At 43.5% G+C, this 21,507-nt stretch overlaps 1 protein-coding gene across 5 annotated transcripts in view; it reads left to right on the top strand.

The window, feature by feature from the left end:
* MTA3 (metastasis associated 1 family member 3) overlaps positions 1-21,507 on the top strand; it is a 121,555-nt gene that overhangs the window by 77,402 nt on the left and 22,646 nt on the right. For 4 of the 5 annotated variants that reach the window (XM_061478791.1, XM_061478792.1, XM_061478794.1 and 1 more), the window contains exons 14-17: positions 759-981; positions 7,878-7,964; positions 12,840-12,986; positions 20,120-20,151. In XM_061478791.1, coding sequence (XP_061334775.1) covers positions 759-981; positions 7,878-7,964; positions 12,840-12,986; positions 20,120-20,151 — 489 coding nt within the window. The remainder of the gene's footprint in view (positions 1-758; positions 982-7,877; positions 7,965-12,839; positions 12,987-20,119; positions 20,152-21,507) is intronic. The other variant, XM_061478795.1, reaches the window with a different exon arrangement.

Here is a 21,507-nt window from a genome sequence, read left to right as displayed (position 1 = left end):
CACACGACTGCTGTGATTTGAATATTTAATGGTATGAATTTTTTATGTATGTGTTCAACTTCGGTATTACAAAGCTCAATTCCTTAATCCTTCTCCTGTCTTTAATTTTCCTTGTCTTTATTTGACTGTTAGATCAGCAAACATCCATTTCATGCATTTTTTTGGTGGACAGATGTCATCTTGTCAGCCAGATGGTGTGCACCCTGTAAAATGCCATCTAGAATGGCATTGTGTATCCACCCACAATAGAATCACAGAGTGGTTTAGGTTGGAAAGGACCTTAAGATCCTCCAGTTCCAACCCTTGCCACGGGCAGGGATGTCCCACACTAGAGCAGCTTGCTCCAAGCCCCTGTGTCCAACCTGGCCTTGAGCACTGCCAGGGATGGGGCAGCCACAGCTTCTCTGGGCACCCTGTGCCAGCGCCTCAGCACCCTCACAGGGAAGAACTTCTGCCTTAGATCTAACCTGAACTTGCCCTGTTTCAGTGTGAACCCATCACCCCTTGTCCTGTCTCTGCAGTCCCTGATGAGGAGTCCCTCTCCAGCATCCTTGTAAAAAAGAGGGGTTTTTTTACAGCTTCATACATAAGCTCAATTTTTTTGTACAGTGCTTACCATGCTGAACCCAGGACAATTATACATGCTTATACACACTGTGTGTGTATGTTCAGCCCTGTGAATTGATCCAAATTGTGTAATCGTTTGAAGCTGCAGTTCTCATGTGTGCGTGACCGTTTTCTGTTCGGTGTTCTTGCAGGACTCCCATGTTAGGACTCACCTGTCCCGGCAGGCCACGCAGGGGACTCCAGTTCGTAACACTGGGAGCCCAAAGTCTGCAGTGAAAACACGTCAAGCTTTCTTCCTTCACACAACGTGTTGGACAAAACTGGCCCGTCAGGTCTGCAAAAACACCCTGCGGCTGCGGCAGGCAGCGAGACGCCCCTTTGTCCCTATTAACTGTGCTGCCATTAAGGCAGAATGTAAGATGTTTTTTTAACTCTTAGTTCTGTGTGCTGTGCTTCCCACCCATTTTATTTTTGTCTTTTAATTTTATTTTCTTTTTCAATAAACATTTCTGTCTGTACACTTTTTGCTTTTCATTTTTCTTTTTTTCGTTTGTCACCAATACGTTGAATCAAGCCTGGCTGCCTCCAACAGATTTCAGGCTGGGACAAAAAAAATGAGATGACTTAAAAAGTGGATAACTCTTACCTCATTCGCTTACCAAACAATCTCATAACAAATCCAGGGCAGTGAGGGGAAATCAGTGCTGTGACATAAAACCCATGCTTCCTGCTAGGCAGCGTGAAAGAAGTTTGCTTTCGTATTGTGTGTTGATCCTTTTGCTGAGCAGAAAGCATAAACCTGTGCGTGTTTTACTCAGTGGGGTTGGTGAAAGATTAAGGAGCTGAGGATGCAAGAGAACTGAAATGTGGCCTGTAACCCAGCCCTTCGTTGCTGTGGTGATCAGATGGTGGTGATAGCCATGGTTCTTGTTACATCATGGTTGCAGCTTTGTTTCTTTTTGCCTGTTGCAGTTTTAACTTTTAGTTTTAAATAGAATTCTATATTGTGTTTGTTCTTTTGATAGCCAAAATAGAAAGAACTGGTAAGTTCACTGGTTATGGGTTGTTCTCTTTATGTGCATATGTGTGTAAGCGCTGCTGCAAAGCCACTGACTATTTCAGCAGGTTTTGTGTCTGTGCTGAGCGCGTTGGTTTGCTGCTTGTGCTGTTGGTTTTGTTTGCCAGACTTCCATAGAGATGCAGTTCTTGGTATTCCAAGGTGAGCCGTGCTGGCTCATCATACTGCGAATTGTATTGAAATCGAAGAGACCTTTTTAGGATATTAGAGGTTGGGTTTATAACCGTGTTTACTGGATTAAGGCTAAATATTTTCCCAGCATACTTAACTGGGATGCAGGTGATGTCAGTGTTGATTTTAAGAAATTTGCTCCACAGGGGCTTAATGTCTGGTTTTGAGTAATTAATTTTCCCCTTACGTACTTCAACACCGGCCGTCCTTCACATGCAAAACTCTTGACCTGCTTCTGCAGTCGTCCAGAGCATGGTGACTGTTTCTGCTTGTTGGCCTGTTGGCCGTTTTCTTTCCAAGCTATGCAAGTCAGGAGCAGCTTTCAGGTTTAAGGAAATGGTATGTCCAAGTGGGTTGTACCGTATGGAAAAAGCGTTTCTAAGGCTGGACAAGGATTATGTTTTAAATCCTTAATACAAAATAAGAGTTATCCTCTGAGAGGAAAGAATTGCACTGCTTAATATGTGTATTTGGCACTGATTTCTGCCACATCATGGAGTTCCCTTGAGCCTCGTGGGTTTTTATCCATATCCGTTTTTTCTCCCTCACTGCAGTAACTCAGTTTGAAGGCTGGAGCTTGAGTTTAAGGAAGAGAAAAACTAGAAGGAAAACAAAGCAGTTATCTAAATAGCAGAAACCAAATGATAGCTGATTTAACTTGTGTTTGTGTGTACATATACGTACACACACGCACCCTGTTGCTGGCATTGTCTCTTTGTGCAATTGTACAGTGCTCTTACCTGCATTGTTATTGGCATGTCCTTACTCTGGTAAGGACTGGTTAGTAAGTAAATTTAAAGATAAAGGTTTTCTAGTTTTGTTCCTGTACTTATACCTTCTGACCTGTGGTGAGTGCATACTGTAGATTTTAATGTTACAACTGAATAGGCTCCCTCTTCCTGAGAACGCCTTGGATCCTTTCTTAAGGAGAGATTGATGTGAGTCATTCTTAAAGCTTGTCGGTTTTAGATCCTTTCGTTTTTAGCTGAGCTGCTTCATTAACAGTGATGATTTCAGATGTTGAGTACCACTGAGTAATTACAGTATTGCATGAATGTCTGCAGGTGGTCCAGAAGTGACAACCATGCTTAGGTAACAACTTGGCCAAAGTGTCAGGTTGCCCGTGATGGGACCTGGCGTGAGATGGTTATGACATCCAGGAAGGGATTTGGGGTTTGTTTTCCATGTTGGTGTGCTGAAACTTGAATCTAATGGCTGCTTTGTCAGACTCGCCTGACTCTGTGTGTGCCAAACCAGTGCTTCAAAACGTAGCTGCCTTTCTCAGTTATATTGCAGTAGGCACCAGACCAACACTCAGAAACCATAAAATCTAAAGACAAGGGGTGGTAGCGCACTTTCCCCAGCAGCCTACCAGGTTTTATGTTGTCTTGTAGTGCCAGGTTGTAAGTGAAACTCATTCCCAGCTCTGAGAAAGTGGGAAAAAGCCATCATGGAAACCTCAGACCTGGTTCTGCCTGAAGATAATAGACTTGCTGTAGATGTTGGCAATAAACTTGTCTGGTGGATTGTTAGAAGCAGTTAGAATTGGTGAACTGTTTCAGTAGGAGGAAATTCTCATCCTCTGAATTAGGCAAAATACCTTCTTTTCAGTTTGAAAGTTAAGCAAAACTGCCCTGACTGTGGAAGGTCTCTGAATTAGAGGAAGCCAAAGTGGGCATTCTTCTCCAGGCAGTCGCTGGCAAGACTGGATCTGTTTCCAGCTTTATGAGCATGTTGATATATGTGAACCTTCTTAGTTCAGCACAGGAGGGTTTCTGAGGGATCTTTTCCCCTTGCTCAGGTACAGTTTTAGCGTGATAACTCTTATGTGTTAATTATAGTAATTTAAATTTGGGTAACTGCACTCCGTCTGTGTAGACGTGATTGTCAAAATGTTTTCAGTGGATGCTAATGTATGATCTGTATAATGCAGTTATCTGGAAATGGGTATGGTGATCACAACCAAAACTTGACTTACCTTTCAATCTGCAGATTTAATAACAAGTTTGGTACACAGCACTTGTTTCTTACAGGCTGGATTGATAAAGCAAAGACAAGGGAAAATTAAGTAGAATATGCAAAATGTTACTGATCTGTCTTGTAAGCACACGGCCCGTGTTTTACTGACATCAAACTGCCCATTCGTCTGAGGTGAGTAACGTTCACAAGCACTGTTTTCCATCCTTGATTTTGATAGCTGTGGAAGATGCTTTGGCTGCCACTGGGATGAAAATCCTTTCTCTGCTGTTACCTTTGATTACAATTTGTGCCACGTTTTATTAGCCAGTAAAATAATGAGAAGAACACGCTCTTTCTGTCCCAAAGTTGTAAGAATGCAATTCAGGGAAGCCACAGAGCACAGTATGTTTATTAGATAATCTGAATTTCGATAGGGAGATGATGGCATGTCAAAGAGAAACAACTCCTCACCTCTCTCCAAGCCTTGGAGACTTATAAATCTAGTTTTTAAAATCCCCTTTCAGATCTAAAAGAAGAAGCCTCCTTCACCGTCATCTTCTCTACAGCCTTCACGACTTCATTGACCTCTAATACCCACGACAGTCATCCCCTTTCTAGGTTAAGAACTTGGTCTGTTTAAAACTGTGTGAAGAATCTGTTTCCCCCTGTGGTTTGTAATGTTGTTCCCCGGAGTTTTTCTAGTTGTGCTGTATCCTCTCTAGGGCTGTAGTGGCCCCGGTTACACGCGCTTCAAGAGACAGGTCTTCCCTAATTTTAGTCTCACCTGTTTCCTATTTTCCTATCATAATTTATAATACTCTGATTTTACTCTCAAGTGACCCCTCTTTAGTATTGTCTAGATATTTTTAGAACGCTGTTAACGCTGCCTCCATGGGTTTTCTTCTGCATGGGAGTGCTCTGGACCTCATCATTCCATCTGTTCGTTAGTCTTTTATCCCTGTGTTTATTGCATGGTGCTGCTGATATACTTTGCCATCGGTTTTAGCTTATTTATGCTCAGGAATTTCTTACCAGGAAACTTTAGCTCTCTGATCACCTCTTTTCCTGATCTTTTATATGTTGAGCAGCGCTGATCCTTTGGGGATTACACAGACCATTAATTTTAATCCCTGAAAAAAAAAAAACCTTCTCTTTAACCCTGGGACAGCTTCACAGTCTGGTGACACGGTTTGTGAAGAGCCAGTTGCAGTGCCATGTTGGCTGCCAGATCAGCTGCGTGTGTACGTGTCGTGATCCCTCCAGAGGGTCCTGGAAGACCTGTGGCATTTGCAGTCGCTGCTTTACAGGACATGTAGGTAGGAAGGGACCTCTGGAGGTCTCTAATCCTACCCCCTGCGTGTTCATGTGCTCATGGGCCTTTTGTTCAGATGGGATCTGTGTGTCCCCCAAGGATGGAGACTCCACAGCTTCCCTCTTCTAGCGTTGGGTCAACCTCACAGTAAACAGTCTTTTCCTTACTTCCAACAACAGTTTTCCATCTCCCAGCCTGTGTCTGTTGCCACAGACAGAAATAGTACGTTGTCCTGTCACTGCATACGTGAGAAGGGTCTGGCTGGGTCTTGTCTATGCTCTGCTGCTCTGCTGTTACAGATGGCCATCAGGTCTCCCCTTGGCCTTCTCAAAGCTGACCAGACCCAGTTCTCTCAGGTTCTCTGTGTGTCCTGCACTCCAGACACCAGCTTGGTGTCTCCAGCAGCTGGACTTGCTCCAAAAGCATCTCGTGTAGTAGGGATCCCAGAACTCAGCACAGGCTCTGGGCGTGGTTTCCTGCAGTTGTCCCTCTTGTTGCAAGGCCACACCACTGGATAATGTGAGAGCATTAAACACGTTTTCCCTTTACAAGGTCTTGGTTGGCTCCCTTGGTGTTTCCACATTTAACTTTATGCCTCTATTAATAGCTCAGCCCTTTCGCCAGGCTGCAGACCTACTTACTGAAGAATGTTATCTCACTTGCCAGGGTTTTGTTCTCTTGAGCCAAGCCCAGCTTAAGCATTCGTTAACCACCGGTAGAGTACATGCTCAGCGGTTTCTGTTTGGATGCATTGCACCTCGTCTGGGGAATCTGGTTTCATTCACTAACCACTTTGTTTTGTGGTACTTCCTGTGGACACCTGGATGTGACGCAGTCCTCACGCTTCCCTCATCAAAGCGTGTTGGAACTGAGCTGCTTTATGTTCTGCAGTCAACACCGATGCAAAGAACGTGTCCACCTTTTTGGCCGTGCCTGTGCCTTGCATGTTGTCCTCACACCTTGAGCATCTCCTGTTGCTACAGCAGTAGCATACTTTCTGCTTTTGGTATGTTTGAAAAAATACATTATCAAATATTATACTCCTTTATTTCATTTTAGGTTTGGTTTTTTTTTTTTCCTCATAGCTTCCAGTATTTCCCTGACCTTCCTGAGGTTTTCATTGTTCCTGTGGGAGCCCGTATTTGATTTTAGGACTTGGTTTTCATTTTGGTTTTGACAGCTTTTCTGTCTAAATTTTATGCTGTGGTTTTACACTTGGGAGTGATACATGATCCAGCTTTGATGCCTCTCTTTATGTAGTGCATAACGAGCATAAACTGGACTACATCGTTTATGACAGTACCATACTATGGATTAAAGTTTGCTGCTGATAAATGTATTTAGCTGTTTTAATAGGTAGGTGCACTTTGGGACACCCACCGAGTGCCTTTGGTGAGCATGCTTTGCCTCCAGCCTGGGACTTGTGCTCCCTTTGCAGTCTGTGTTCTCAGTCAGCACATTAGTACCTCACCATGAGTCAGTGGCTTGTTTTACAGCGCAGACCCTTTTACACAGAGCTAGATAGAATGTATAAAGAGATTGCACATTGATCTGTATTGTGTCTTACCCTCTTCGTGTCACTGTGTACTCTTATGTCATGTGCTGGGATGAAGCAAACAGGAACATTTTGGTCAAAGAGAAGGCAGAGGCAGTGTGGAGTTACAGTTACCATCATCTGTTCAGAATATCTAGTCCCTGTAATGCTTGCTAGAAAATGTGGTTCTGCATGCGTGTGTGTGAAGCCTATGCAAAGGTGTACATACAGGTATGCATGTGTGGGAAGCAATGCATGTGAGGGAATTCTAGAGCTAGAGACTCAAACTTAGGGATGCAGTTTTGTACAAAGAGAATACCTCTGCTCTAGGGATACTGGAAGCCCTATATGGGGATTACTTAGATGCTTTTGGAAGACACATAACACCGTTGTTCTGAGTAGTTTAAAAAGAGGCACTGTAGTTCCAGGAGTCTCAACTATTTACTGAAACCGAGTGAATTGTGAAGTTTTGCCTTAAGTTGTTTGACTCCGCTGTCTAAGCGTGAACTTCTTCATAGTAACACTTCTATGTTTGGGGCATTTAGACAGATTCTCTGCTTGTGTATTTGCAGTGCCTTCAAAGGTGTGAGCTCCTACTTGTAGCATCACATTTAAGGTAGTTACTGAGCTGCTTTTTGTCTGCTGCCTTTGAGCCCCTTGAGCTCTGTGATGCTTGGTTACAACTGACCACTTTGTTCAAAAGTTTATAGCGAAGGATGGGTCTTTTTTGGTTGTTCCTGTGTTGAGGTGGTGTTTGTTAACCTTCGTCTTGCCATAATAGCCCCTGTGTTCTCTTTTACTTACTCAGAATTGCATGGATTGCCACACCATGCGAATAAGGCATGACCAGAATCAGTAGGCTTAACTTGAAATTCTTACCTCTCTATTACCCTATTTATAGCCAGACAAGCTTGTAGAGAGCAAGGAAGGATTCAGTGTAAATTATGTTTAATTTGCTGCTTTTATTTTAATACTGATGTTTTCATGTTCCATTTGCCTGGCTGACTGTCTCCAGAAAGACTTTGTAAGCAAAAATTGCCATCACATTTGTCTTACAACTTACATTAACTTTAAACCAAAAAATACCAACATCAGTTCCATGCGTGAGGACCTGGCCTGCGCTTGTCCATCGTTGTGAGCGTTGATGGAGAAAAAAAGGACATGTGCTAGAAGGAAGGAAGAGATTTGTGCTGTGTCCTGATTCTATTTGTAGTGTTGAAATATTGAAACTGGGTTTTATTCTTTAAACTTCTCAGATGCAGATCGACATTGTGAGCTTGCTGGAAACCCTCTGAAGATAAAAAGCACCAGGAAACCGCTGTCGTGTATCATTGGGTATTTAGGTATGTATCTGCCTTCAGAGAGCACTCAGCCTACACTGAGACGTAAAAATCCCATACACATAGAACGAGAGAGGCATGCTTTTAGTAACAAGCAAACTATAAAGTTAATAAAGGAATAAAAACTCTAGTCCTCTCTCAGTTGCAGAGCTCGGGGGATGGAGGCAGAAGCCCTTCTGCTACTGGCTTAAAACAGCAGAGTAAAACCTGGTGTAATTTAGAATGTGAGCAATAGTCTGGTAGTCTAAAGGAATGGAAAAAAGGGTTCCAACTGGGGAGATTCTCAGTATGCTCAGTGCTGCTCTGCTCTGCCCCTGGAATCCACTTGCAGTATTCCTGTGTGCTTGAAAGGAGGAGACCTCAGCCACACTCAGGCACTGACCTTTTAATCTGATGCTGTGATTGTAGTAGATGTGGTGAGATCAGTGCTGAGATCACAGCCAGGAGGACCAGAGGCTCATGTAAGGTAATGGGGAGAGGAGACATCCTAGGAATTTGTGATTCCTTATTAAAACAAACGTGAAAATTGTCCTTTCTGCAAGGAACCACCACTGACTATATATAAACATTTACACAGGCCTGTAGGAGCCGAGATACCCCATAGGCTTTCTGCTGATCCTCAAACAGATGAATCAATTGATCAGAGAAGCAGTGAAGTGCATTAATCCCAGTGTACAGCAGTGAAGCTGAGGGCAGAGCTCAGTCTAGATGTTTTGCTTGCGATTTCAATCCACAAGAGGTTTTTCGTTGTAGACCAGAGGGAACAGCAACAGTCTCTTGACTTGCTGAAATAGAAATGAGCTCCTGATGTGGTTATAACTGCTCTTCTAAAACACGGGTTTTAACAAAATCCAAACTTCAGAAAACTGGATAACGAAAAATGGATGCAGCGACAGGACAAGGGTGGTGGGTTCACACTGAAACAGGGGAAGCTCAGGTTACATCTAAGGCAGAAGCTCTTCCCTGTGAGGGTGCTGAGGTGCTGGCACAGGGTGCCCAGAGAAGCTGTGGCTGCCCCATCCCTGGCAGTGCTCAAGGCCAGGTTGGACACAGGGGCTTGGAGCAAGCTGCTCGAGTGGAAGGTGTCCCTGCCCGTGGCAGGGGTTGGAACTGGAGGAGCCTTAAGGTCCTTTCCAGCCCAAAGCACTCTGTGGTTCTGTGATTCTCTGTGTACGTGGGTGAAGGTTTTGTAGATTAACAGTGCAAAAATATACTAGCTACCTGCAGAGTCTGTTTAGCACTTGGCTGTATGGGAAGCGAAGGCAAATAGCACATGTTCCAGGGATATGGGGTGTGCTCAGTGGAGGTAAATACCTGCATCTGAATTAGTTGTATGAAGTTGGCTTGTTTGCCATTTAGCTTGGGTTGGGTTTTTTTTCTTGTTTGTTTGGGATTTTTGTCTGTTCGAGTGGATAATTAATGCTGGCATGGTCTTCCTCACAACATCTGGTATGAAGCATCCTGTCACAGCTTATGCAGGAGGCATTTGTTTTCCTTTTCCAAATGCCTTCCATGCCATTCCCACAGACATTTATGAGCAGACTGTGTGTCTCAAGGCAATGCTGCTTTCAGCCCTGCTGGTAAGGCAGAGAGGATTTCAGTGCCCTGCACGCGTGGGTCATCGCTTCCCTTTATCCCTGTTCTGCTTCCTGGCTGCCAGATCCACAGCTGAGGTAGGCTGAGCATTGAGTAAGCTCTGTCCTCTGGAGAGCTGGGACTAATCCCCTGTAATCTCTGCAGTCATCACTGTGCTTTGCTAAGCAAACCCCCCAGAGTGCAAGCCCTGGCTAATTGAGTGTCCTGTATTACCTCCCCAGTATGGGGAAACCAGGGTAATGTTTCCAGCTGGGATGCATACTGAAGGAGATGGGATGAGAGAGGCAGGTGCAGCTTCAGAGGTGCCTCTGGAATCCAGGATGCTTATTTAAGTGATCAGGGTAGGAGGCTTCAACTTCCTGTTGTTTGCATTGGGGTTTTGATTCATTAGTGGAAAGGAGAGAAGATTTAGAGTTGTTGCTGCATGTGCTTGTTTGAGGCTGCAGCCTGGTCTCACCAGAAGGGTTCCTAATGTGTCGTGCAAGTGTTGCTGCTTCTTCCTGTTTTATCGTTATTTCAGAAATGCCCATGCAGTCTGGATCTGGCCAGTGGGTTATTTATTGTGCAGGTAATGGGGTAATTTGGGTTCTTTGGAGCTCTCCGGGTTAGCAGCCAGGAGATTTTCAGTGAAGTCCTAAGCAGTAGAACAAGGATCAGAGCAGCAGCAGGAACTAAAAGAACCCTAACTGCTATAACTGCATAATACAGTAATATGGTAGGATAATATAAGTCAGGCAAAACCCTGAAATGCCTCATAACCCCTCAGGGGTGTGAGGAAGCCTATTAGAAAGCGCTAATCTAAAGCGTGCAGTCTGTATGTGGAGGGCAAGTGAGCACAAGGTGTAAAGACCCCGCAGGAAGGACTCGGTCAGTCCATTGGCTGTTTCAGTCCATTTCTGGAACCTTTAACAGAGAGCTTGGGGTGGCTGCCTTCCTCGGGAGCAGAGGAGAAAGGACAGGCCTTGGGGTGAGCTGATGGAGGACTGATGACCTCCTGCTGAAGAGAAGTCCAAGTAAGGAAATGCTTTTTCAAGTGCTTGCTCACCGTGACACCATAAAATCACATCTCCTGTTGGCTGTGGGCGGAAGGGTTTATGAGGTCTCGTGTGTTCATGTAGCTGCTGGGATGACTGTGATTGCTGCTGGAGCTCTTTGGCAAATAAGATTGTGTTTTAGTGGCGTTAGCCCTAAAAGTTAACCATTTCCTTCACAAAATGGGAAAAGATTGTCAGATGAGCGGTTTAGAATCCAAATTCCAATCATCTTTAGCTAACAGTGCAAAACCTTTCTTTTCCAGTGTAAGGTTTTGCTTTAGCCATCGGTATTCACAACATTAAGCACTGCCTCTGTTCCCATTTTAGTAAGAAAACTAAGTAGAAACTTGTTCTCTATAGCATGGAAAATGGGTGAGTGCTTGGTGTTCCTAAACCCTATTACGTGGAAAGCAGATGAGTAATGCAGTGAATGGCAGTAAGAAGCTCTCATCGAAGTAAGTGGTGAGAGGATGGGTGACCTCAGACTCGCCCTCACACTGACACCCAAATCTGAAGCAATTACCTGTACCCTAGCTCTGTGCTCTTTTAATACCTGCCCATGTATTACCCTGCTCCGTTCGTTCTTACCTGACCCTCTTGAAGCATCTCGGATGAGGGTGTTTGTGCTTCATGAGTGTGATTGTGAGCTCTGACCAGATCAGTGGTTAAACATTAAGCAAAGCCTCTTGAGGTTGTTGATGTTATACCTTCCTGGCATGCTGGTCCCAGGGCAGCCAAGCCATTGTGGTCATCCTGAGTAGGTGTGAGTCATGGAATCACAGACTGGTTTGGGTTGGAAACAGCCTTAAGATCATCCAGTTCCAACCACCAGGGCAGGGACACCTCACACTAGACCATGTCAGCCAAGGGTGAGCAGTACCAGGGATGGAGCATTCACCACTTCTGTGTCCAGCCTGTGCCAGCGCCTCAGCACCCTCACAGGGAAGAGCTTCTGCCTCAGATCTAACCTGAACTTGCCCTGTTTCAGTCTGAACCCATCACCCCTTGTCCTGTCGCTGCAGTCCCTGATGAAGAGCCCCTCTCCAGCATCCTTGTAGCCCCCAGCAGATAATCCTTTCCACCGATTTGCTACTGATCCAACTGCTTGGCTGCATCTTCCCTTTAAAGGTTAGCACTTCCCATGGCAGCCCCAAATGGTTGCTGCCTGGGGTGGGTGGGCTGGTACCTGCAGGCTGGCTGTGAAGGCTTGCCGTGGGAGCCCTGGCTGTCAGACCTCCTTGGCATTTCTGAAAGAGAAAAAATGTGCTCTTGTGATGGACTCTGACTTCGTGCAATGGTTTCTCTTTCTCTTGCATGATAGCTGTGAATGGCAGAGGCTGGAGGGCTTCCTTCTTGGATCCCTGGCATCGCTTCAGATACTGCATATTCCCAGCTCCTGTATTCTGTTTTATAAACAGAAAAGCAGAAGGCAGCACTCTTCAGGGGTTGCATGTGAGAAAGTGCTTCAGTTCTGCCTTCCGATCTTACTCCCCTTGGGCAGCTCAACCTCCTGATCCACCCCACAGCCCCTCTGCCCTCATGTTCTCAGCTCAGGGGTCTCCTGCTCTGCCAGGGAACGGCACTGCAAGTGCCTCAGAGGGATGGGACCTGCCTGCGGGCTCTCTGACTTCCCTCCAAACCTTGGGTCTGTCCAAAGTCACCCGCAGTGGTGGCATTTTGAACCCAAATGCGTGATAGGAATAAGTTGGTGGGTTCAGCAGATCCCTGGTGCAGCACAAGCAGACTCTACCTTGCCCTTTTATCTGGCATCTGGCACAAATTTCCATACAGCTCTATCAGCTTTTGGCAAACAAAGCAGCTGCCACTCTGGCGTGTGCTGGCCAGGTGCACTTTACTGCCTCTGCTCTAGTAAAACGCTTTGATTTGCTTGCTAAAGCAGTCTGTAGGTGTGTAGCTCCCATACAAAGCTCAAAGGTAGGAAAATGTAAACAGAAACCTGTTTGAGATTGATCTGTATTATCCCCTCAGCCCCTGGAATCCTTACACATCTGCACCACAGGGTTAACTTGGGCGATCTCAAGTGAAACAGATCTTTCTTGCTTGGAGGAACGGTGGGTATGAAGAAGTGTTATTTAAGGTGCTGTAAACACACTCGTGCAGAGGAGCGTGTTTGTTTTGCTTTCACTGGAAATCTAAATGTAAGTTTAGTATGTTGGGTAGACTGGTTTCATCTGGTTTTTCAAATCAAGTATGTCTGATTTCTCTCTCTGTCTTTTGTCTCAAATAGAGATTCATCCTGCAGTGAAACCAAATGTAATCAGGTCAACACCAAGCCTTCAGACTCCAAGTGCGAAACGACTGCTTGCACCCTCCAATCACTCGTCACTAAGTATTTTGGGGAAAAGAAACTACAGCCATCATAATGGCCTTGATGGTATGTGGGGCAGTATCAAAGTTAAGGCTCTGAACTGTGGCCTGAGATGCCATTAAGTAGGGTGGTACAGACCAACAGAAACGCAAGGCTTTTGGAATTGCTCTGTGTGGAATTACTCGAGATGTACTGGAGCTCCTAGTTTACAGCCGATCTCTTTGCTAGCGTGTGAGTCCTAAACTTAAGTCTGGATTCTCAACAGGGAGATTGGCAATACAGGGGAAAATAGCTGCTAGCATCCAAAGACCATTGTCACAGAGTCTCCTAAAAGCAGTCCTGGCAATAAGGATTGGTGGGAGGTAGGAGCTCCTTAGGCATCAACTGCATTTCTGCCGCTTGCGGAGGAGGAAGCAAAAGGGTGCCGCAGAGGTAGAGGAGAGGGTTTTCCTGTACTCTCTGCAGCACCAGAGGTGATGTCTCTTGTATCCAGCCATTTCATTACCCTGTGGTGCAGAGGGAGAGCAGGTATGAAGCTGTGCAAAAACGTGGAAGCTTGTGAGGAAGGCTGACTTTTCCCAAATAGCTTTTGGGTTTTGTTCTGAACAGTGACCGTGTATTACTGATTCTTCCATTAGTTTTAATTGTTGCCCAAACTGAAGATTTTTAACTGTGAACAGTTTTACCTCGTGTGCCAATAAGAGGAGAATCCAGCAGGGCATAATTTGTTCGCACTGACAGGAAATGCATGCATTCCTGAACTGTCTTTGTGTAAGGTGTAACTTGTGAAAGCCATTACCTTATTTGTTCTGTAACTGAATGAGGTTGTTGAGATTAGACATTTCAAAGAAGTTAGGCTCCGAAATAGACTGCTCAGGGCCCAATCAGCACAAAAGAGGTTTCATGCTTCACAGAATGTGGAAATGAGGTAGGAATGAGGGGGACTTGCCTTTTAGGTGATAGAAATTGTGTTCCAAATGCAGGAAGGAAAACGTGATCCGTTATCTATCCTCTTCCCATAATGATTCTGTCCTTGCCAGCACTCTTTGTGAAGCGAAATTGCCTCCTGTACATTTAATAACAGCTAGATAGAAATCACCAGGTACTTTGACAGAAGGTGGGTATTAAGAAGACAGGACCTCTGCTCAAGTGACGTGGTAGGCAGATCACATGCGTGGATGGCCACACAAGCTGTTTGGTGGGCAAGGATGACATCCATGTGACTTGTACTTGAAGAAAGTGATGACATTAATAGGCATAGCCATAAATGCTGAATTTCTCCTGCAGTCTCGGGGTGTGAAGTCCTGCATGGGTGGTCTGATAGTTGTTGCATGGGAATGTGAACAAAGGCTGCTTCCCCGCTCCACCGGTGCTGGCCATTAGACTGAACTCTCCGTGTGGGCTTTGAGTGATGAATGCGTTCGTGTTTCACTTTGGAAATAAAGGGGATGTTCCCTTTCTTCTGCAGAGAAGGCTGTAGCAATACGCTTGAGGTAAAGGTTATATCTTTTTCTGTGAAAACATAACTTCCTGGAAGGCATCTATCCTAAATAACCGAAATCTGTGTTTCATTAGCATAAAATATCTATTTTAATATTTAAAAGTGGCTGCTTTGGTTCTTATCCTGGCTGCTGCCTTTAATTAAAAGCCTTCAAAGTGTAAATAAAAGGCATAGAAAAAGCAACAAACCAGTAGTAATGATACTCAACAGCACAGGCCTTCTGTTCCTTTTGACTTAAAACCAGTTAGCTTTAATATTTACCATTAACTCCTCCTCTGGTTATTGGTAAATATAAACTCTTTTCTCTCTTTTTGTTGTGGCTTTTTTTTGTGTGTGTGTTTTGGGTTTTGTTTTTTTTTTGCTGTGATTTATCAGCTTCTCCTCAGCACACAGCAAAAACTCAGTGAGCAGCTCAGCTTGGGGAGTGGTGGTTTCTGTGTAATCGCACTGACCACGGTGCCCTGGTTGTGCAAGGAGAGGTTTTGCCAGCCTCCAGAGGTGTCTGTCTTAGACTGGAAAGCTTTTTTTGGTTCCAGATGCTATTGATTGTTTCAGGGTGTATTGCATAGTATCAATTAACAGGACCCAGAAAGCCTGCTATGGAGATAGATGATGATACATTCTGTCTTTCAATGCATGCTTCAGTGAAATGAACAAACAAAAGGGAGCGCAGTGGGCTTATATTAAGTCTTACCTCTTGCTGTTTTAATAATGTTATTGCCGTAGAAATGCCTGCATGTTCAGGTTTGGGTTTTTTTTCCAACAGTATTAGAAATTTGTTGTAAAGAAGCAGTATAAATATGTTTAAGATACACAATAATTGACAGCATTCAAGTAAATGTCACTTAGGCTTGTGCAAATAGGTATTTAGATTGGCGTATTTAAAATCAGTCTTCCTGCCTAGGTGAGTTGAGAATATTACAGCAATAAATTGAGAATATATAACAATATATTGTTAATTAAAAGGCAGAAATTTGTTGTTAACAAAATAGCAATTATTGGCTCTTAAGTAACGCAGCGCGATGTGGAAATGGCACTTCTTTATGCCTGTATAGGGGAGCGGGGGAAGATTACAAGTTAATATTCGATTTAATGCTTATAAGAGTAATAAACAAAACCACTGTTAGCATTTCTTAAAGAAGTCTTATGTTGGCTTGGGTCTTGATTTTTGGCTAATGCAGCACAAGCTTCCCTTTCATTTTACTATGGATGCATGTCCAGCAAGAGTCTGCTGCAGCTGATAGTGTTGAGGGAGGCTGTCGTTTTAGACTGCTGCTGCTTCTCCCAAGTCCTCCTTTTATCTCTCCAGAAATGCTGGGGTTTGTGCCCTGATACCTTGCCATTGCTATTAACTCGTCTGAGTGTCAGTCACTTGTGGCTGAGAGAGATGTAGTTGTATGCATGAACCCTTGTGTAAGGCGTAGAAAGAAGTACAGTTGCACTGCTTAAGCATTGCCTATTGTAACTGGATAGATGGAAGATCTTGTAGTTGTTTGTGTCTTTTATTGTAGGAGGAAGACTTTTTCTGGCTGGTTTTAGAAAAGCGTTTTTCCACTGTATTTTCAAACAGCAAATCTGTCATGCCATAGAATGCAGTGAAAAATGCCAGAAAGCCTTTTTCCTTCACAGTACTTCAGGGAGGTTTTGTGTAACTAAATGCGCACTAATGCTTTTAACTACTCTGAGCTGTGGTTACGTAGTATACACAGAAGACAGGATTGCTTGGGCCTCTGCTCAGTCTTTCCATTGCTGCTGAAAATAAAGTCAACATGAAATATTGAAGTGGTTCTCATCAGTGGAGACAGTCTCCTCTGAATGGGAAGATTCCACCTACAGAAAATCACGACGTTGCAAAGTGTTTCGTGGATCCCATTGGAGCTGATGGGAAGATTTGGGTGTGACTATAAAGTGCTTTGTAGGTATTTTGGATCTGATCTTTAAATTGCAGTGTCTAAAATTATTCCGAGCAATTACTTTCACCCACAAAGCCACTTAACTGTGAGCAGCGGTACATCCGAGTAGCTGAGTTTCGCGTCAGGCTATTGTTTTGGCAGGGTGAGTAATGATAATTTTCCTTATGCTATTTGGAAACATCAGGTAGAGGTATTTTACATGAGTAGAATCTCTTGTCAGCTGGCAGACATTGCGTTACTTTCACATGTACCAGAACCAGAATATCCACAGGATATGTGTCACTGATGAGGAACAGAAATCACTCTGTGCCTGTTGATACCATTTTCATGACTTGTGGGCAGAAATACAAGACCCAGTTGTTCACTGCTGAAGGGACTTTAATCAGCAGCCCTGATCCTCCTTCTCTCTTTCTCTGCTCAGACCTTTAATGCTGTATTTCAGGCTGAGATGTCATGATGCCTTCAAGAGGAGGTTAAGTTGCAGAAGGAGCGTATGAGCATCTTAGGCAGTTTCTGCCGTAGGTGCATCGATTTCTCCACAGTCATAAACTTCTGTGCGTCCTGTCAGTACTGAAGTTGCATTTATGGTAATTTACCCACATCACATCACCAAAATGCCTTGTTAGCGATGTTGCCTGACCGCTCCTGTTTGAAGTGGAGCAATCCCCTTCACTAGCACTTCATTGGCCCTAAGGGGAGAAACATCCTGTGTTCTGGATGCTGGGGAAGTGCAAATAACAGATGTTGCCTTGCACATAGTCAGTTGCTTTAAGAACTCATTTATAAACGAAGCGCCCAGCTGGAGCCAGTGTCAGTGAAGTTCAGGTGTGTTTTTTTACGTTCCCTGAGGTATTACAAAACTTGTCAGATAGAGCTGAAAACCCAAAGTTTTGCTTCCTTTTGTGTTGAACACCAAGACAGGTTCTAGGTAATCTCTGCCGCCCTTGAGCTGCGTTGGAGGTTGCACTGGTGGGCAGACCTTTTGTAAAGCGCGGCTTCTTGAATGCACAATGACTGCCTTTTTGATTGGAAGCAAGAGCTTTCTTCCTTAGTCACCTTAACTGAAAGCAGAGTTTTCCAGAGGCTTGGCTGGGCTGTGTTCATGCATAAGCGCTGGTCAGAGCCCTGCCAAATCGGGAGGTAATTATTTTCTGGAAGAAATCAGTGTCTGTGTTCTAAAGTCTGAATATTTGGGTGTGAGAGTCTGTAAGATTTCATATTGTGTCACAGCAGCCCCTTCGTTAGTAGGCTGTGCTAGATCCTAGAATCTTTTGACTAAGTCTACTTATTAAACAGGTCTTCCCCTAGGCTTTTGTTTATGGACATACTCAGGTCTTCCTAAAAGATGCTTGGCAACGTAGATGATATTTCAGTATCTACAGTAGCAATGACAGCTAAGAAAAAGAAATCGGAGGACGTCTGTATCGCATGAAGCTATTGTATATATAGCAGATCTTTATTTCTTCGCAGGGTTTTACGAACAGCTTATCAATATGGTACTACCCTGGAGTTAACAACTGTGGGCATTGCATGAAGAGTGTCTGTAAAGTATTCTTCAAAATGTGCTGTTTAACAGCCTCGGGAGGCATTCAGCTGTTCCTCCAGTGCCTTTAGGGAGATGCTCTCACTCAGCTGTGAGGGTGACGATCATGGCTAAGCACAGTTTTTATAGATTTGGCATAGAAAGCTGTGCCAAAAGCACAGCACCTCTGAGTAAGAGCCAGGATTTTATTGCTGTAGTATCTGAATATAAGAAGTGTGGATTTCTGGTTGTTCACATTGATCTTTCTGGGGGTGACTGGAAATGCTGTGTAATGTGTCTTCTCCGTATTTCGAGAGAGAAGCAGCCCCATCCTTTTTGCTTAACCTGATCATTCTGCTGAAGTTGAGGATTCCTCATAGGAAATGTGCTTGTGCTTTTGGAGATAGGTTAGCTGGGGGTTTTATTCTGAGTAGCTCAGCTTATAAACAGAATGAGTCCTTGTCTCAAGAGTTACTCGGGTGGTTGTACCTGCATGGATGCAGTCTCTGGGTTTTCTCGGGACCATTAAGGTACTGAAATGTTCTTCACTGGAATGTCAAAAACTAAACAGACTTGTAACAGCAAAACCAACTTCACTGTGAAGATAAAAATCAAGCAGATTAGAGAGTTCTTTTCTTGCTTTATAACAGTGCCAAGTATATTCAGGTATGCAGTATTTAATTGTTATACTACCAGTTTAAACCATGCCTGGTGGCCTAAACCTAGTTTGATCTATGATGATTTCTGTGCAGAGAGGATAAGGGGGCTGGGAGAGGAGCTGACAACTAAAATAATTGGTGGCTTTACAAAGGTTTTTACATCATAGAGCCTTTATTAATGAAAAGTTACTGATATTTGTATTTATTTTGTTTTCATTTTTAATTGGATTTATAAAGGATGAAAACTTGTACAAGTGGAAATTAGATACAGGGATTACAGAATATTGGATTGAAGTTTTGAAGTAGTTTGAGATGTTTAAAATGCCTTGTCTTTGTTTCTGTCAGTGATTAAACTATACCTGCAGACTGGTTAAGGTGACTCTTCAGAATGAAAGAGAAACAACAGTTTGAGAGTGTAATTACAGTTGTTTCAGGAAAGGATGTGCAGCTCCTCTTTGTCATGTCCTTGGAATCTCTTTAATACTATTTCCAACAATAGCAAAACTGCTGGAGAATCCTTTGTATAAGTGATGCCAGTTCGGACCCCCATAAGAGCCATCATCTGGGACCAGGGCAAGAGTAACCCATTGTAGTTACTATACATTTATCTCACTTGCAGAATTGAGACTCTGCACATCAAATTCATGCTGAACTGGGGACATTTTAACCAGAACTGCATGTAGCGTTGCTAAATGTCTCTTCCTTAAGAAGTCTGTGCACTGTAGCTGATGTCTTACCCAGATTTTTGAGGAAATCTGTGAGATTCTTCATGGCACTGTCTTGCATCTTGTAGATCAGCAGTGAATTTCCTTGCATTTTCTTAACTGGCTGGGAGGATGTTTAGTTCCTGAAGTTGTACTGCTTCCAGAAAGAGCACGGCTTTAATATGGCAACTATTGCATTTTAAAGCCAAAGAGGTTGAGATTTCTGGTCTTTGGGGGGGTAGGGGGGAGCAAATGTAGTTTAATTTAAACAGCAGGGTAAAATTAATGTTCGCTATTGGCCTAGTGGTGATTCCTCAGTGATTTTATATCAATATAATGGTGTGTTCAGTTGACTCCTGATTTATCATATAGGAGAGAATAATTCCGATTTGCGGTTGTTACATTTCTCCATAGATTTTGTCAGTTTCAAACTAAGAGTCCATCTCCAAATCCTCAGAGAAAGCATTGCCATGTTTTACAGAGCTTTTTCAAATGGGAATCAGACTGGAAGTATGCTGGTGCTGTTTGTATTCCTTGTCCACGCAGAGCTAATCCCCCATGTTAAATGATGCCATTTGTTAAAAGCAGACTGAAAAAAATCCACTTCTTCAAACATGAATTACGAATTATTGCCATTTTTTATATTGTCCTGCAGAAGAGGATAATTGCCCAAAACAGATGAGTGCAGTTCACAGCATACCAGGGTGTGCTGTGTGCTTTCAGGACCAGTGATGATTCTCACACTTGTTTAATGAGAAATCGTTTCACTTTCTGCATTTCTGATCCATTCATTGTCATAGCTGACGTGCAGCATCGTAGCCTTCAGGTAGAGCATCAGAAAATAGGGGGTTTATGGATAAAGACAACACTCTAATCCACTGTGGTTCTTTTGTTTTCCAGAATCATCCAGCCATACAACAAGAACAATAATGGTAAGTATAAAGGAGATTATAGGTTCTCCTATAATCTGTCTATAGATAGGGGTTTTCCTTTGGAAACAGAATGGATATGGTAGTATCCTAAGCCAGTGGCATGATTTTTTACAAAGTCCAGTATCACTGTATAGACAAGATGAGTCTGCCACCTCACTGGAGAAAAATGGGAGGTTGAATAGCTCAAGTAGCAGTGCTGTCAGTTTGAATAGGTGAAAAACCCAGGTTTGTGAGTGCTGTTTGATGATGTCAAATTAATGTTGATGAAACCTCTTGCATTCTGTGTGTATTGCATGTCAGAGCACATTCAGTGATGAGAACAACAGCTGAGTGATTTCCTGGGAGGCCAGGCTTTGACTGTACCTGGAGTTTGATAGTTCAGGTTCTGGAAGGAGAGAAGCGGTTAACCAGACAGATCCATCTTCAGGAAAGAGATGGAAAAATTCCGTGTGTAAAAATGTCATGAACTTAGTGTCTGTCTTGGGTTTTTATAGGGTTTTACCAATCTTTGCTTCAGACTCCTCATAAAAGCTAGATAAAGACTGAACAACAATTCACATAAAGCAGACCTTTCTCTGACTGGGAATGGTTCATGTAGATACTTGGAAAGAGGGCTCTCCACTTTGGGAAGAAGACCTTTTTCTGAGGCAGGTTTTGAACTTTCAGGCTGAAACCCAACAAACTATGGTGTAAGCTTGTTGGTTCTCATTCCTACAGTTTTCAGGGGGTTCCTTCAAGTTTATGACCTCTTCTGTATGTGCAGCATTTGCTGGACACGCACATTCCCTCACAGATACTTGACTCAACAGAGAACAAAGGGTAGATACAGTTCATCGGGTTTAACATCAATAGTCATTAATGATCCAGTGCAAATAGACAATAAAAAGGTAATGACTACAGGTGGCAAAAGTTCTCTTCACATCAAAATGTGCCAAACTTTAAAGGGTTAAGAGAAAGGTGTTTAAATAACATGAATTCTTGAGGTTCCTGTGCTGTGAACCTCTCCAGATCTCTCTGCTGACAGCTCAGACTAATTTTCTGCAGTCAGTGTGCAGTAATTGTCCATTGCACTTTATTTAAGTGCAAGCAAAAGTAAGTATTCTGCTTAGTATGAAAAGGTTATAACACTGTGCCCACTCTTCTGTGCAATTAAAGCATAACTGAATGTGTAATGGAAAATCCCTTACTCTCCAATGAGGAGGTGGAGTGTGTTAGTAAAGCCAGAAAATACACTATTCCTTACATTAGAAACAGTCTGAGACTATCTACTCAGTACAGGCAAAATAAAGCAGTGCTGCTGAGATCCATTTGCGAGTGACTACTGCAGTAAGGAATAACTCTGAAACAAAGCCCCCT

This window comes from Pezoporus flaviventris, unplaced genomic scaffold (assembly GCF_033815535.1).
Source record: "Pezoporus flaviventris isolate CSIRO_AGI_PZ_B2104156 unplaced genomic scaffold, CSIRO_AGI_Pfla_v1 ptg000132l, whole genome shotgun sequence".
NCBI lineage: Eukaryota > Metazoa > Chordata > Aves > Psittaciformes > Psittacidae > Pezoporus > Pezoporus flaviventris.
Note: the sequence above shows the minus strand (reverse complement) of the source record. Positions and strands in the feature narration are given on the sequence as shown.